We start from the raw sequence: 16,376 nt of genomic DNA, 5'->3' as shown, positions 1-16,376 counted from the left end.
GCAGCTGCTGTCGCCAGGACACTTGAGGTCTCCAAATAGGGAAGGGTGTGGGCTGGCAGGAGCCGGCCGGGTCCTAATGCCCTGTGAGTTGCAAGGAAAGGGCAGCCTGGCCTGCTACAGAATGGAAGCCCCGGGCATCAGGGTGGCACAACAGAGGGCACCATGTGCTGCTTTTGGGTGTGGGCAATGCCAGCTTGCTTCAGCCAGCGTATAATTATTTGATGGATGGCAATGCCATGAGGTGTGGTAATAATAATAATAATAAATTATTTATACCCTGCCCTTCCCGGCTCAGGGCAGCTAACAACAAATTTAAAACACCTGATTGTAAAAGCAGCATAAAATACAGTATAAAAGCATGAATAACAATAAAATTCAAAGTTCAGAAATCAATTTAGTGGAAATCCATCTAATACCGGTAAGCGTTAGATAATCCCCAGGGCTGCTGGCTGAATTGGTCCTACTTGGGCCAGCGAGGAGACCAGGGGAGAATTAGCTGTGGGGTCTCAAAAAAGGGGAGGGGGAGGGAAGAGAAGGGGAATAAAAGATCAGGCTGAATTCAAATTAAAGGCCAGGTAGAATAGCTCTGTCTTACAAGCCCGAAGGAAGAAGGTTAAATCAAATTAATAAATTAAAGGTGGTAATGGGCACTAGCTTAGATGGGGTGGGGGGTGGGGACAGACAAATTAATGATGGCAGAGGAGGATCAACATGGAGCAGATTTTATTTATTTAATAAATTTGTTAGATTTGTATACCGCCCTTCATCCGAGGATCACAGGGCGGTTGACAGTATAAAAACACAGAAATGTGTGATATAACAACAAACAGAAACAACCGCCTACTCCCTCCTTTAAAAGCCATGGGTGGTTTAACCAGCCTAAGGCCTGAGAAAAGAGGAATGTTTCTGCCTGGCACCTAAAGAGATGTAACGAAGGCGCCAGGCGGGACTCCCTGGGGAGAGCATTGCACAAGCAGGGAGCCACCGCAGAAAAGGCCCTTTCTCATGTTTCCGCCCCCTGGACTTCTCAGGAAGGAGACACACAAAGAAGGGCCTCGGAGGATGATCGCAGGGTCTGGGAAGGATCATATCCTGAGCTCTTTTAAGGCTCTTTTAAGGTCAAGAGCAGCACTTTGAATTGGGCCCGGAAACTAACTGGTAGCCAGTGCAGTCGGACCAAGATTGGTGCTTTATGCTCAGACTGGCTGCCAAATTCTACACCAGCTGAAGTTTCAGGAGCAGCTCCTCCTATAAATATGGAACTCCCTCTTGGAGGTGCCAGTGGCGGCCACCAACCTTAAAAGAGGATTGGCCAGATTCCTGAAGGAGAGGCTCTCCGTGGCTCCTGGCCAGAGGCAGCAAGGCTTTTGAATACCAACTGCAGGAAACAGCAGCAGGAGAGCAGGCTCTTGTGCTTGGATCCTGCTTGTGGCTTTCCCCTGTGAGAACAGGATGTTGGGCTAGATGGGCCATTGGCCTGATCCAGAAGACTCTGCGGGTGTAACAGCAGCTAGCCCTGGCAGCTATACAGAACTCCCATGTTCAGGGGCAGTCCATCAGCAGAGCCACTTGCTTGGAAGCTCCTACGGGGAGAGCTTCTTGCCTTTATGGCCGTCTGTGGACTTCATGGAAGCACAGGCAGGACTTTTGGACTGATCCACCCAGGGGTTTCTTCCTAATGCACCGTCTGGTTGTGAGGATACACAAGCAAGAGAGGCTCTGAAAAATTATTGTGCGTGAAGAAAGCTGCCAGCGCGATGAGCTGTGATTCCTGCGCTGCCCGGGGTTGGAGTTGATGAGCCTTTGGCTCCCTTCCAGCTCTCCATGAAGAACTTTGCACTGCCCAGGAACTTGCCAGGCACGATGAGGTTGCCTTGGGCAGGCCAGGCAGACATCGCCCAGAGCTGCATCCCAGGAAGTTGCTCATAAATGAAGTAAACAAAGGACCTGTTGATGGCATTTTACCATTGCACTGAGGAGAGTGTATTATGGTCTGTGCGTGTGGTTTGGGAGCTGCACGGTCAGGGGAAAAACAATGCTGTCCAGGGTTGTAAAGGCTGCGGAGAGAATAATTGGGTGCACTCTTCCCACCTTGGATCAAATCTATGCTTCCAGGTGTCATAAGAAAGCTGCAGAGATAGCGCAGGATAGTGCGCACCCCGGAAATGATCTCTTTCAGATTCTGCCTTCTGGAAGAAGGTACAGGGTTATAAAGACTAGGACTAGCCGCCTGAGAAACAGTTTCTATCCAAATGCGATTTTGGTTTTAAACGCAGTGTAAGGTAATCTCTGAGGGGACGCGGGTGGCGCTGTGGGTAAAAGCCTCGGTGCCTAGGACTTGCCGATCGCATGGTTGGTGGTTCGAATCCCCGCGGCGGGGTGCGCTCCCGTCGTTCGGTCCCAGCGCCTGCCAACCTAGCAGTTCGAAAGCACCCCTGGGTGCAAGTATATAAATAGGGACTGCTTACCAGCGGGAAGGTAAACGGCGTTCCATGTGCTGCGCTGGCTCGCCAGATGCAGCTTGTCACGCTGGCCACGTGACCCGGAAGTGTCTTCGGACAGCGCTGGCTCCCGGCCTATAGAGTGAGATGAGCGCACAACCCTAGAGTCTGGCAAGACTGGCCCGTACGGGCAGGGGCACCTTTAAGGTAATCTCTATGGGGGTATATTGTGTTTAAAAATGGGGTATCAGAGTTTTTAGGGGGCTAACCAGGTTGGGATAGCTGGGATAGCAGGCTTGTTGGTTTTTGAATGTCTTATGTAGATTTTTCAATTTCGTTGTTCTGTATGGGACAATGACAATAAAGATTATCGTATCGCATAACAGCAGCAGCTGTTGCAGGAGAGGAGAGGTTTAGCAGGAACACACATTCTTCTTTGGCGATCCCTCGAAGCCGAGTCAGATTGTCTTCCATAAACACGGTTTTAACAGTGAGTCCGTAAGTGACTGTGGAGGCCAATTCTGGATCCACACGTCCTTCCATGGTGGCGACATAGGCTTTTGGGCAGGAGCTGATCACGCTGTGCATTTGCCAAGCGTGCCTTCCTCCTAGCATGTTTCTCCCTTGCGTCCTGAGTTCGAATGGTTTCACAAGAGTCTGGCTTGCAAGGGATCCTCCTCCCTCGGAGTCCCTCGCCAAAGCCCAGCTTATCGTGCTGCCTGAAGAGCTCAGAGGAGGGAGGGAAGGAAGGAAGACTAAAATGAAGAAAATGAATTTCGATAGGGACAATCAAAGCTCAGGTTCTGCACTCAGGAATCTTCTGATGCATAAATACAGGCTGGGGGGGGCACCTGTTTCAAGTAGTAGGAAAGAATTTGGGGGGGGGGGTTCCTTTGGAGACCACAAGTTTAACAAGAGGTGGGGGTCCCTGATTTTTAAGCAGGGGTTGGGTGGCCATCTGCCAGGGATGCTTTCCCTGTGGTTCTGGCATTGCAGGGGGTTGGACTAGATGACCCTTGAGGAAGAGTTGCCCTACGAAAGGACTTCCCCCTACATTTCTGGGATTCAGCCACCAGAAACAGTGTCTGGCCAGATTCTGGCGTATTTCCTTTAAAATAGCTGAAAAACTTCTTTTCCTTTTCCTCTGGTGCTCGGATCCTGCTTGCGGGCGTCCGATAATAGACATCTGGCCGGCGCCTGTGAGAACCGGGTGCTGGACTGGCTGGGCCCCTGGCCTGATCCAGCAGTCTCTTCTGATGCCCTCCAGCTCTTACGTCAATCCTCTGGCGCACCAGGAGCCTGGTGAGCAGTCCATGAGCCACTCTCCCCAGAATCAGCCATGGATGATTCAGACTTGGGGGGCAAAGAGCTGTGGAACCTGATAAACTGACAGGCGTTGTCATGATGGTGATGAGCTTCTGCAAGGATGAGTATCCTTTCAGCAGACGGCCTGAGGCAACGGGCCATTTGCCCAGCAAGCCTTTGGCCACCACAACTGGCCTGGCCAGTCTCCCCATCACAATCCTGTGTCCCCTCCTGGGGGGACCTTGTGACTTGAGTTCTGTGCCCAGAGGAGGAACTGACTCTTCAAAGAACAGCAGGTGCTTCTTGTGTGGGTGGAGAAGATGCTCCCTGAAATGGCGACATTTGCATCTTGTGAAGCTTGCACAACAGGGATCAGCTGCTTGTGACCCAGCACGGAAACTGATGTCACACTTGGGGTTTCAGCCTGCAAACGTCCTTCCCTAAAAACCTACCTTCCTTCCACCTGCTCTCAGGCAGCTGAAGTCAGTTGAGATGGCTGGCCTGCTCCCCAAGGAAGGTCTGGCCATTTTCTTGAATCCTCAGCCATTCTGTTCAGGCTTGTCCCACCAGTAGATAATAATAATAATAATAATAATAATAATAATAATTTATTTATGCCCCGCCACTCTGTCCCCAGCCACTCTGGGCGGCTTCCAACAAAATATTAAAATACCTGTAGATCCCTGGCAGAGACATCACCTTGCTAACAGAGGCCCGTATAGTTAAAGCTGTGGTTTTCCCAGCAGTGATGTATGGAAGTGAGAGATGGACCATAAAGAAGGCTGATCGCCGAAGAATAGATGCTTTTGAATTCTGGTGCTGGAGGAGACTCTTGAGAGTCCCATGGACTGCCAGAAGATCCAACCTCTCCATTCTGAAGGAAATCAGCCCTGAGTGCTCACTGCAAGGACAGATCCTGAAGCTGAGGCTTCAAGACTTTGGCCACCTCATGAGAAGAGAAGACTCCCTGGAAAAGACCCTGATGTTGGGAAAGATGGAGGGCACAAGGAGAAGGGGATGACAGAGGACGAGATGGTTGGATAGTGTTCTTGAAGCTACCAGCAGGAGTTTGACCAAACTGCGGGAGGCAGTGGAAGACAGGAGGGCCTGGCGTGCTCTGGTCCATGCTCCTCCAGCACCAGAATTCAAATGCATCCATTCTTCGGCGATCAGCCTTCTTTATGGTCCAGCTCTCACTTCCATACATCACTACTGGGAAAACCATGGCTTTAACTATACGGACCTTTGTTGGCAAGGTGATGTCTGTGCTTTTTAAGATGCTGTCTAGGTTTGCCATCGCCTTTCTCTCAAGGAGCAGGCGTCTTTTAATTTCGTGGCTGCTGTCACCATCTGCAGTGATCATGGAGCCCAAGAAAGTAAAATCTCCCACTGCCTCCATTTCTTCCCCTTCTATTTGCCAGGAGGTGATGGGACCAGTGGCCATGATCTTCGTTTTTTTGATGTTGAGCTTCAGACCACATTTTGCGCTCTCCTCTTTCACCCTCATTAAAAGGTTCTTTAATTCCTCCTCAATTTCTGCCATCAAGGTTGTGTCATCTGCATGTCATCTGCATATATGAGGTTGTTGATATTTCTTCCGGCGATCTTAATTCCGGTTTGGGATTCACCCAGTCCAGCCTTTCGCATGATGAATTCTGCATATGAGTTAAATAAGCAGGGAGACAATATACAGCCTTGTCGTACTCCTCTCCCAAGTTTGAACCAATCAGTTGTTCCATATATATTACTAAAAAGGAAACAAGCTACCCGTAAGGGCTCTGCTGCATCAGACAAGTGGCCCAATAGCAGGTCCCATAGCCTGCATCTCCTAGGAGCCACCCAGATGCCCCCCAAGGAGGAAGGAGGGCAACAGCCCCCCCCCCCCCGTGTTGCTCACCCTGCCATCCCAGCATATTAGGAACATGCAGGAAGCTGCCTTCGGCCGAGTCGGATTCCATCGACCATAGCAGCCAACTCCGAGGGGCTGAGGTCCCTTCAGGGCCCCCAATAAAATATTTGAGCCCCACCCCAAGTTGATGGGCGCTGCCATTCAGATGATGGGCATGTGCACCCAAGTTTGGCCAACACGGGGTTACTGCTTTCGGTTTGATTTTATATGTTGTGATCACCCTGAGACCTCCGGGTATAGGGTGGCGTATAAGTTGAAGAAATAATAATAATAATAATAGTGCTTTTTTCTAAAAATATATATTAAAAAATGTTTAGGGATGCTCTCATTTTGAGTCTAGAAAATCATCATTTTATAGTTCAAATGGGGGGGGGGGGAGGGAATACAGGAGACTGAGGTTTTTAAAGTCATAATTAGGAAAAATTCCAGTAATCAGAAATAAAAGAAACAGTACACAAGAAGTAAACAAGGTGGCCATTGACAGGATAAAGGAAGTCTTTTATTTTTAGGTTATGTTCTCTTTGTGTAAGGGGATAGGAGTTTAATTTTGAGAATGAAATTGTCAGTGGTGGTGGGTTTGTTTGTTTGTTTGTATGTAACAGTTGTTGTGGACTATGTTGTAAATAAAGTATGTATAAATAAATAAATAAATAAAGTAAATGGACAAAAGTACAAAGATTTACAAAATGTTTAGGGGTATGTGTCCCCCTGTGTCCCCCCAGAAAAAAGCACTGATTAAATAAATAAATACATAAATAAGTAAGTAATTAAAAAAATTATAATATAATTATAATTATCTGTGGGATTGAGTGTAGGTATGTTTGAACATTTTTAAGGATTGTATGAAATGTATGTTTGTATGCTTGTATATTGGCAACATGTGTGTATTAATGCTGAATTATTTTAATAATAAATACTTTTTTAAAAAATTATAATGTAATGAATAATAATTAAACTAATAATAATACTGACCGTGAAGGGCCCTTGCTCTGTCAGGGGGTCGGCGATGTAGCTAACAATAATAATAATAGTAATAATAGTAATAATAATAATAATAATAATAATATTGTAAATAATAAACCTTCTTCTTCTTCCTCCTGTTTCTGGCGCGCGCTGCTCCGCGCAGGAGATTACGGTAGCGAGGGCGCATCGCGTTCGGTAACTACGGCCCCGCGACGGGGCGCTGCGCGTCTCCGATTGGCCGCCCGTCCCCGGGGCCCCGCCCCTCTCTTCCGCCTCGTCAGGTGACCCGCCCGGGCCATATGAGCGCGGGTCACGCGCGCGCGGCCCCAGTCGAGCCGCCGGAGCTGCTGCCGAGGCAAGCGGGGAGGGAGGCGGGCAGGCAGGGCGGGCGGGTCAGGCTGGATGCCCTCGAGGGGTCCCGGCGCGCTCTGACGGGCTCTCTTCTTGCAGATGCCGCCGCTGCTGCTGCTGCTGCTGCTGTTCTGCGGCGCTGCCCAGGCGGCGCCCGCCGGGCACGAGGTCACCTACCTGCCGGGGCTGGCCAAGCAGCCCGCCTTCAAGCACTACTCGGGCTACCTGGACGCCGAGAGCGACAAGCACCTGCACTACTGGTAGGTGTGGTGGGGAGGGGGGCTGCAGGTCCAGGGGGGCTTGCACCTGGGTCCCGGGGGGCCGGAGCTGTCAACTTTCAGATCTGAAAAGAAGGGATCCGCAGCCTCGAAAAGATCTGCAGCCTCAAAAATAAGGGATCTGCAGCCTCACCTGTCCCAAGGACCGTCTACAAGATACAGTGGTACCTCAGGTTACAGATGCTTCAGGTTACAGACTCCGCTAGCCCAGAAATAGTACCTCGGGTTAAGAACTTTGCTTCAGAATGAGAACAGAAATTGCGGCAGCGGGAGGCCCCATTAGCTAAAGTGGTGCTTCAGGTTAAGAACAGTTTCAGGTTAAGAACGTACCTCCGGAACGAATTAAGTACGTAACCCGAGGTACCACTGTATCTAACAATCCAGGATAGCAGCGGGAAACGGCGCTGGACTAAGGGGATTTCCCGCAAAAAAGGGGAGGTTGACAGCTATGCCTGGGGCTGCTCACCCTCCTTCCGCCTCCCTTGCAGGTTCGTGGAGGCGCAGGGCAACGGCGCGGCAGACAAGCCCCTGGTGCTGTGGCTGAACGGCGGGCCTGGCTGCAGCTCCATCGCCGGCCTCCTGACAGAGCATGGGCCCTTCACGGTCAGTGTCCGGGACTGATGGAGGGGGGGGTGGGATCTGGTGGGCCAGGAGATCCCTTTCCCCTGGAGCAGGTGGGGAAGCGCTGGGCATTTGCTATGCCAAGGTGGGAGAGAGCCAGGCATGGAAATCTGCATTTCTGTTGCAATTGGTTTTGGAGATGTGATTGCTGCCTTGAGTTCCTTTTTTTTGGGGGGGGGGGGAGAACAGCAGCATATGGATTTGATACAGTTGACGGCAATAATTTATTTCAATTTTTTTTTATTAGCTATCCATATTTATAACAAACAAATAGAAAGAAAACATCCTAAAAATTCCACTTTTGTTAACATTATTGGGTGCCTTCCTCGAGTCCCCCGGCTGAGTTTCCGTATAAATCATTGTAGCAGTTTCCCAAAACTATTTTCACATAAAATTTACTTGGTCGATTAACATCTTTCCCCATAGCAATAATTTAGAAGAGTTCAGCTGGATCCGGCCAAAGGGGCCCCAGAGCCCAGCATCCTGTTTTCCCAGGGGCCAACCGGGCCCCCCTGAGAAGCCCGCAAGCAGGGCCACAGTGCAACACAGCCTCCAGCGTCTGGTTTGCAGAGGCCTGTTGCTCCTGACCGGAGTTAGAAATTCAGATATATATATAAGCTGGCCCCAAATGGCTTCTTAAACCAAGGTTGCCTTCGTCTCAATGGAATGTCTAGTTGCCATTCGGGACCAAGGCGGCTCTAAAGTCTCGTTTTTCAAATGGCAGACTGACTTGTGATTCTCAGTTAAACATCCGGCTAGTTCAGAGGACAGTCTTGAGCCAGGTTAAGAACTTTGAGAACCAAAAACAGAAAAGTCGCTTGATCCAGAGACATTCCACCCAAATATTGCCCTATTCCAACCTCTTTCTCTGAATGGTGACTGCTCCTGCTCAGGCCGCACCGAAAAAGCAGTTTTAGTGATTGTACAGCTAAAACATAGCACATCGAATTCCACAGAGTGGGGTAATAATGTGTTTAAACGGTCCCGATCCAAGGATCCCTGGAGGGTTTCAGGCAGGCTCCTTTGAAACGCACAGGGGAGATTCCGTATAGCTATCCTGACTAGTAGCCATTGCTAGCCTTATTCGCCTCTTAAGAAACTGGCTAACCTTCTTGTAAAGCTGTCCAGGTTTGTGGCCCTGGCTGCATCTTTGAGGTTGATGCCACAACTGGCCTAGCGGTTCCTTGTTCTACAAGCCGTGGCGCTTTCAGGGTGGGAAGGTGCAAGCCAGCCGTGGGTGACGAGAACTCAATCAGCGTTTATGAGATCAGCCACCCGCCTGCGCTCGGCTTGTGACGAGGAGGATAATCTCTTGAGAGCCTGGAAGAAGTGCAATTGTTTTCCAGTATCACTCATCGCAACATAATGGCCTGTCAGCTCCCTTTGCAAAATAAATAATCTGAATTGGAAGTTAATTGGGATGATGCACCAGGAGGTGACTCAGATTCGAAACCTGAATGTGTGAACTTTCTCACCGTGAGGCCGGCTGCCTCCTGATTTGCCCAGGCCTGCTCCGCACAGAGCCTTGAAATAAGGATCTGCTGCGATTTGGGTCACCGGAGAGGGAATCCCCTGGCCTTGTGTCGCAATAACAGCCCCTTCTCCCTCCCTTGGCAGATTCAGCCTGATGGATCCACTCTGGGATACAACAACTATGCCTGGAACAAGGTGAGGCCTCCTTCCTCCCCCATCCGTCAAGGGGGTCCCTAAGAAATGCTTGCTGGGAATCAAAACAGAATTCCTGGCTCTTTCTGATAAGGGCAGTGGCAGCCAAGGATCCCGTTGCCTGTCTCTGGGCAGCTAGAGAGCCAGTCTGGCGTAGAGGCTGGAGTGTTGGAGCAGGATCTGGCAGACCAGGGTTCCATTGGCTGTGACCAGTCATTGCCTGCCTCACAGGGTGGTTGTGGGAATAAAACGAGGAGGGGGAGAATCGTGGAGGCTGCCTTGAGCTCCTGGGAGGAAAAAGGTGCCGTGAAATGAATGAAACCAAGCGCTTGAGGGCACCAGGGGGTATGTCGCCCCCTGGTGGCTGAAAAGTGACTTGCTGTCACCGTCTCTTTCAGCTGGCGCACATCCTGTACCTGGAGTCCCCCGTTGGGGTGGGCTACTCCTACTCCGATAGCCAAGACTACCGGACCAACGACACCGAGGTGCGTATGGTGGACTGGGAGGGGGGCTCTGGGGGCTCCCGTTCCTTCACCTGCCGTGCGCTCACTCTGCCCCTCCCCCCGGCAGGTGGCTCGCGTGAACTACCTGGCCTTGAAGGAGTTCTTGCGCCTCTACCCGGAGTACAGCAGCAAGGAGCTCTTCCTCACCGGGGAGAGCTACGGCGGGATCTACATCCCCACGCTGGCCCAGTGGGTCATGCAAGACCCCAGCCTCAACCTGAAGGTGCGTGTCTGCGGGGGAGGAGGAGGAGCAGGGGCTGGGCTGGGGATCGGGGCCTCTGCAACCTCGGCCTGACAAAGGAGGCGGCTGCCACTCACCTGCTCTGGAGGATTTCAAGGTCCTGGCGCTGAGCCCGCGCTCGAAAGAGTCGTGGGTGGCAGCCGCGTGCAGAGGCTCCTCCAAGGCCGCCTGCTGCATCTGTCCCAGGAGCTCCGGAGGAACCAGTCTCAGCTGGCAGCTCCTTCCAGAGGAACGAGAACAGACTCCCTCGGAATGTGGCGGCCTCGCCTTCCTCGGAGGTTTTTAAGCAGAGCTTGGAGGGCCGTCTGTCAGGGATGCTTGAGCTGAGATCCCTGCATCGCAGGGGGGTTGGGCTGGATGACCTGGGGGGTCCCTTCCAACCCTACAGTCACGTGATTTTGATTCTAGAAGCTGCTTTAGCTTTGGGGACAAGGACGGAGAGAAGCGCACAAAGGTTTGACTCTCAGACCGCTGGCATTTGAGGGCACTAGTGGAATCTCTGAGCGGTTCAGTTCATGGCAACGGTTGTGATGTTTAAGGCAGCTTTTGCTGGGTCAGAGCCTCAGCAGCCGCGGGGGAAGCCACAAAACGTGGAGGCGGCAGGCCTGCAAATTGCAGAGGCATTTTCTCACCTTGACACACCTGTGGAAATTAAGTCACAAAGAAGGCAGAGTTGCCATCAGGTAGCTAAGCAACAGCCGGGTTGGGCAAGCAAGAAGGGAGATCCCAGGCTCAGCGGAAGAAGAAGCGTCAGTGCCAGAAACTCAGCGGGAAATTACTTCACTCGCGTCTTCCTAAGACCTTGTGGCTCCTTTCACAACAGCCCAGGGAGCAAGCTTGTTTTCTCCTGCTTTCTGAAGAACTTAATGATGGGAAGAGTTCTTGGGCCGTGGAATGGACTCCCTGGGAAGACAGTGGACTCTCCTGCTCTGGAGGGTCATAAACAGAGTTGGGGGGGGGGGCATTTTCCAGAGGGTTGGACTAGATGACCCTCGGCTCCCTTCCAGCGCTATGATTCTGTGGTTTTAACAGTATAAGCTCTCTGTTGGTGAATATGCATCAACGCGTTTTCCACGGCAGCAGACCAAAGGAGAGCTCAGCTTTCCAAATGTCAGAGAAACATGCCACATTTTGTGATGGCAGCCCCTTCTCGCTCAGGTGCCCAGGGGGCTTCCTCGCTCATGGGGCTGTGCCTGTGTTTTCCAGGGAATCGCAGTGGGCAACGGGCTCTCCTCCTACGAGACCAACGACAACTCCCTGGTTTACTTCGCCTACTACCACGGCCTCTTGGGGAGCAGGTGAGAATCTGCCGGCTTGGGGTGGGGGCTGCGTCCTTGGGTGCAGAAGATGGGCAGTCATCGATTTACTGTTCAGTTGGGTCTTATCAGAGAGACTTATTTGCCACGCAAAGGTTGCAAAAGGAACTTCTGAAAGAAGACAAGGTCGGCCGGCTGTGGCCTCCGTCATGTTTCTTACATTGGGGAACGTGGAAGCGATTTCCCATTGCCTGCTGCACCAACAGATCTTCAGAGAGGCTAGCTCAGCAATTAAGTTCCTAAATGCAGAGATAAGAGCACACTTGGAACATTTTAGTCGTGGCGAATATGTGATGCCGGAAGGACAACAGTTTATGTTTTTGCATTGTAAAAAATCGATAGAATTAAGTTCTCTGGCGGAGGAGATGGGCAGTGGGGAGGGCGTGGGAGGGGAGAAATGGGGGTCTGCTTTGGCTGGGGGGGCCGTGGCAAAGCCCAGGGCTTTGGTGTGACGATGGTTCTGGTCCTCCCTCTCCCTGCAGGCTCTGGTCGGACTTGCAGGCCTCGTGCTGCTCTGGCGGCAAGTGCAACTTCCACGACAACAAGAACCTGAACTGCACTCTTGGGGTGAGTGGAGGGCTTCTCCCCCTGCCCCCAAACCCACTTGTGGGGCACTGCCTGGGCAGAGGAGTGGGGCTGGGCCCTCTCTCTCTCTCCACTTCCTCCTGGCTGGATCTTTGCATTTCCCTGCGTCTCGTTGCAGATGGCGGAGGTGATCCGTATTGTGGACGAGTCCGGCCTCAACATCTACAACCTGTATGCCCCGTGTGCTGGCGGAGTGCCTGGAAGCTACAGGTAGGCTCGGCTGCTGGCAGGTTCGTTCCCCAGTGAGATGGGGGGGGGACTGCCTTATAAGCCATGCCCAACTCCAGCGCCCGCTGCCCTGCCCTGGGTGGGTGAGAATGGCAGGAGGTGCCAGAACGTCAGGCAAGAGCTGAAGCTCCGGGATTCTTCAGCTGTGGTCCCTGCGTGGGGGTTGGGCTAGATGACCCTTGGGGAACCCCTCTGGCTCTCCAGTGAGGTGACGCTAAGCGGGACCCTTCTTTGGCTTTCAGGTACAATGATGGGATGCTGGTCAGCTACGACTTGGGCAACAACTTCATTCGGCAGCCGCTTCGTTCCTCTTGGAGGGAGGTGAGAGCAGCTATCTAGAGGTTGGGGGGGGGGCATGATTCAGTCTCCATTTCTGCTTGGCATCAGGCTCTTTCGCCTGAACCAGAGGCAGGGCCTTTTCAGCACTGGCCCCGGCCTGTTGGAACGCTCTGTCTCATGAGACCAGGGCCCTGCGGGATCTGATTTCAGAGTTGTTCTGCCTGGCCTTTGGCTTGGAATCAACTTAATGCCCCCCCCCCCTCTTTCTTTTCCCCTTTTTCCTTCTGTAATGGAACTCCTATCTGGGGACTTCCCTGGCTTTTTCTGGCCCACGTAGGACCAGTCTGGATAGTTGGCCTTGGTGAAGATTTGACGTTTTCATCCCCCAAAAAGTTTTTGATTGAGTTCCACTGAAATGAGGCTGCATTTTAATGTTTTAATTTTGTATTTTAATCTTGTTTTTAAAGCTGTATTCTAAGCAATTGTTTTTATATTTGGTGTTAGCTGCCCTGAGCCCGGTCTTGGCTGGGGAGGGCGGGGTATAAATAAAATTTATTATTATTATTACTATTGTAGAGGCAGAGGGGGCAACAGGCCCAGCCCAGTGCTTTCCAGTTGGGCAGACCCGGAAGAGAGAGAACTTGGGGGGGGGGGTGGCTTGTGAGAGGACACCTGTATCCATCACCACCACAAAATCGCCCCCCTCCCTCAGCCATCTCTTCCTCCAGTGGCCTAGCAAACCTGGGCATGGAAAGACTTGTGCCGTCTTGGCAGGGAGGGTCAAAGGGCTGCTTCTAGCAACCAGAGCAGCTGCTGGCGACTTCAGCATACTTACTTTGAAATGTGTTCACCCCCCCCCCCAGTTCCTGCTCACCTTGCCGGTCGCAAGTAACAAGGCTCGCCTGGACCCCCCCTGCATCAACACCTCGTCCCCCACCACCTACATGAACGACCCCCAGGTGCGCAAGGCCTTGCACGTTAAGGACAATGCCCCGGAATGGCAGATGTGCAGGTGAGAGAGGACAGGTGGGGGGGGTGACACAAAGGTGGCCTCTGGAGGGGAGGAGGCCTTGACCTGGCCTGGGACTGCGCAGCTTCACTCCGCCCCTCCTAACACACCTTGCCCCCCCCCCCCTTCCAGCTTCCCCGTCAGCCGTGGTTACAAGCGCATCTACATGACAATGAATGACCAGTACCTGAAACTGCTTGGCACCATGGTGAGTCTGTGGAGGGAAGGAGCCCCCTGTGGGGATTTCTCCATTGCAGGGGGGTTGGACTGCTAGGCCCTTGGGACCCCTCCTCAGGACCTGGGGGCGGGGGAGACATGGGCACCAGGGGGCTCCACTAACTCCAGGCTGGCCTCCCACAGAAATACCGCATCCTTATCTACAACGGCGACGTAGACATGGCCTGCAACTTCCTGGGGGACGAGTGGTTCGTGGACTCCTTGCGCCAGAAGGTGGGTTGAGCCAGGAGCCGTGGGGGGCTGCTTGGAGGAGGGTGCCCCCCACGGGCCCCTGTGCCTGTCAGCAGGACCCCTTCCCTCCAGGGCCACTGATGGACAGAAGAACATCAGACGGCCCTGGGGCCCTCCTCCCTTTTCACCTGCAGGTTCTGGTGGAAACTAGGCATCCAGAACCTTTGGAAAGGAGGGAGTTTGCAGGGCTGGGGTTCCCTTGGTGTGAACTCCCCGTCCTTCTGGGGGGGGGGGCGGGTGACGTCTGGCTACTGCTCCCTGGAGACTGGGCTGGCCTGAGGCTGAGTCAGGTGTGTGCCTCCTGGGAAATGCCTCAGCCGCTTCTGCAGTGAACCACGATGTCCTTCACACAGTGCCTTGTCACGCTGTGGAACTCACTGCCACAGGACACCAACCTGGATGGCTTTAAACAAGGATTAGATATCATCATCATCATTTATTTATACCCTGCCCATCTGGCTGATTTTCCCCAGCCACTCTGGGGAATCGAGTGTTAAAAACAATACAGTGTTATATATTAAAAACTTCCCTAAACAGGCTGCCTTCAGACGTCTTTTAAAGATAAGATAGCTGCTTATTTCCTTCACATCTGAAGGGAGGGAGTTCCACAGGGCGGGTGCCACTACCGAGAAGGCCCTCTGCTTGGTTCCCTGTAACTTGGCTTCTTGCAGGGAGGGAACTGCCAGAAGGCCCTCAGTGCTGGACCTCAGTGTCCGGGGTGAGCGATGGGGGTGGCAACGCTCCTTCAGGTATACTGGACCGAGGCTGTTTAGGGCTTTCAAGGTCAGCACCTTTGAATTGTGCTCGGAAATGTACCAGGAGCCAATGTAGGTCTTTCCAGACCAGTGTTATGTGGTCTCGGTGGCCGCTCCTAGTCACCAGTCTAGCAGCCACTTCTGGATTAGTTGTAGTTTCTGGGTCACCTTCAAAGGTAGCCCCACGTAGAGCGCATGGCAGTAGTCCAAGCGGGAGATAACCAGAGCATGCACCACTCTGGCGAGACAGTCTGCAGGCAGGGAGGGTGTCATCCTGCACACCAGATGGATCTGGTAAACAGCTGCCCTGGACACAGAATTGACCTGCACCTCCATGGACAGCTGTGAGTCCAAAATGACTCCCAGGCTGCGCACCTGGTCCTTCAGGGGCACAGTTACCCCATTCAGGACCAGGGAATCCTCCACACCAGCCCGCCCCCTGTCCCCCAAAAACAGTACTTCTGTCTTGTCAGGATTCAGCCTCAATCCATTAGCCGCCATCCATCCTCCAACCGCCTCCAGGCCGATGCTGGAAATCACAGGAGGGAAGAGGGCCTCTTGCGCTCGGATCCTGCTTTTGCTGGTTTCCCACAGCAGGGGCACCAACTTGGGCCCCAGGTTATGGGTGCCCAATGGCACCACCTGCGCATTAATGTGACGTCATGACTTCACAGTGCCTGGCAGGGCCTTGGGCGTGATCTCCGAGGCCTTGTGAGACCTCCAACGTGACTCCCACCCTGCGCTGTGGGTGCCTGGGCCCCAGGGCCCCCTATAGCTGGCACCTATATCCCACGGCGAGAACAGGGTGCTGGACTGGGAGGGGCCCCACTGGTCTGATCCGGCAGGCTCTTCTCAGGTTCTTACGGACCCTAATTGGGAAACCAGGAATGGAAGAACTTGGGAAGCTGGGGGCTGCCATCTCCCAGATTTTTTGGGGGAATACTTTGTTCCTCTTTCCTCCTCTTAACCCAAACATTCAAATGTTGCTCTAGCCCAGTCTGTTTCCAGGAATGGAGGGGCGAGAGACTTTGCACTTGCTTTCTGTTCCACGTTTTCTCTTTCGGTTCTGCTTTCCGACACGGGAGAATTGAGCCGTGAAATGCTGAGCCCCTCCTTGCATGTTTTGAGGAAGCCAGCTGGTTTTAATTTAACCTCAGCACCACCAAGAAGCTGGCAAGAACCACTCTTAACCCCCAGCCAGCTTTTCGCCTAAGACAGTATGGTGGTCTGAGGACTCTCCTTCCGTGGAGGATTTTAAGGTCCATGAATAACCATAGTTTAGAGGTCCCGGGCCCTAAGGAAGTCAGACTATCCTCCACCAGGGCCAGGGCCTTCTCAGTGATGGCTCTGACCTGGTGGAATACTCTGTCCCAGGAGACCAGGACCCTTTAGGATTTAACTTCCTTCCGCAGGGCCTGTAAGACAGAGCTATTCCACCTGGCCCTTAATTTGAATTCAG

At 52.6% G+C, this 16,376-nt stretch overlaps 1 protein-coding gene across 2 annotated transcripts in view; it reads left to right on the top strand.

The window, feature by feature from the left end:
* The window catches only part of CTSA (cathepsin A), a 29,723-nt gene that overhangs the window by 11,799 nt on the left and 1,548 nt on the right, over positions 1–16,376 (top strand). Inside the window, exons 1-13 of one of the 2 annotated variants that reach the window (XM_083447504.1) lie at positions 6,883–6,973; positions 7,069–7,229; positions 7,736–7,850; positions 9,486–9,536; positions 9,932–10,018; positions 10,104–10,259; positions 11,484–11,575; positions 12,076–12,160; positions 12,297–12,388; positions 12,649–12,727; positions 13,549–13,697; positions 13,827–13,902; positions 14,055–14,144. In XM_083447504.1, coding sequence (XP_083303630.1) covers positions 7,069–7,229; positions 7,736–7,850; positions 9,486–9,536; positions 9,932–10,018; positions 10,104–10,259; positions 11,484–11,575; positions 12,076–12,160; positions 12,297–12,388; positions 12,649–12,727; positions 13,549–13,697; positions 13,827–13,902; positions 14,055–14,144 — 1,233 coding nt within the window. In that variant the 5' untranslated portion in view covers positions 6,883–6,973. Of the gene's footprint in view, positions 1–6,882; positions 6,974–7,068; positions 7,230–7,735; positions 7,851–9,485; positions 9,537–9,931; positions 10,019–10,103; positions 10,260–11,483; positions 11,576–12,075; positions 12,161–12,296; positions 12,389–12,648; positions 12,728–13,548; positions 13,698–13,826; positions 13,903–14,054; positions 14,145–16,376 lie in introns of those variants that run through there. The other variant, XM_083447505.1, reaches the window with a different exon arrangement.

The sequence above is a fragment of the Podarcis tiliguerta genome, assembly GCF_965153285.1.
Source record: "Podarcis tiliguerta genome assembly, chromosome: 6".
NCBI lineage: Eukaryota > Metazoa > Chordata > Lepidosauria > Squamata > Lacertidae > Podarcis > Podarcis tiliguerta.
Note: the sequence above shows the minus strand (reverse complement) of the source record. Positions and strands in the feature narration are given on the sequence as shown.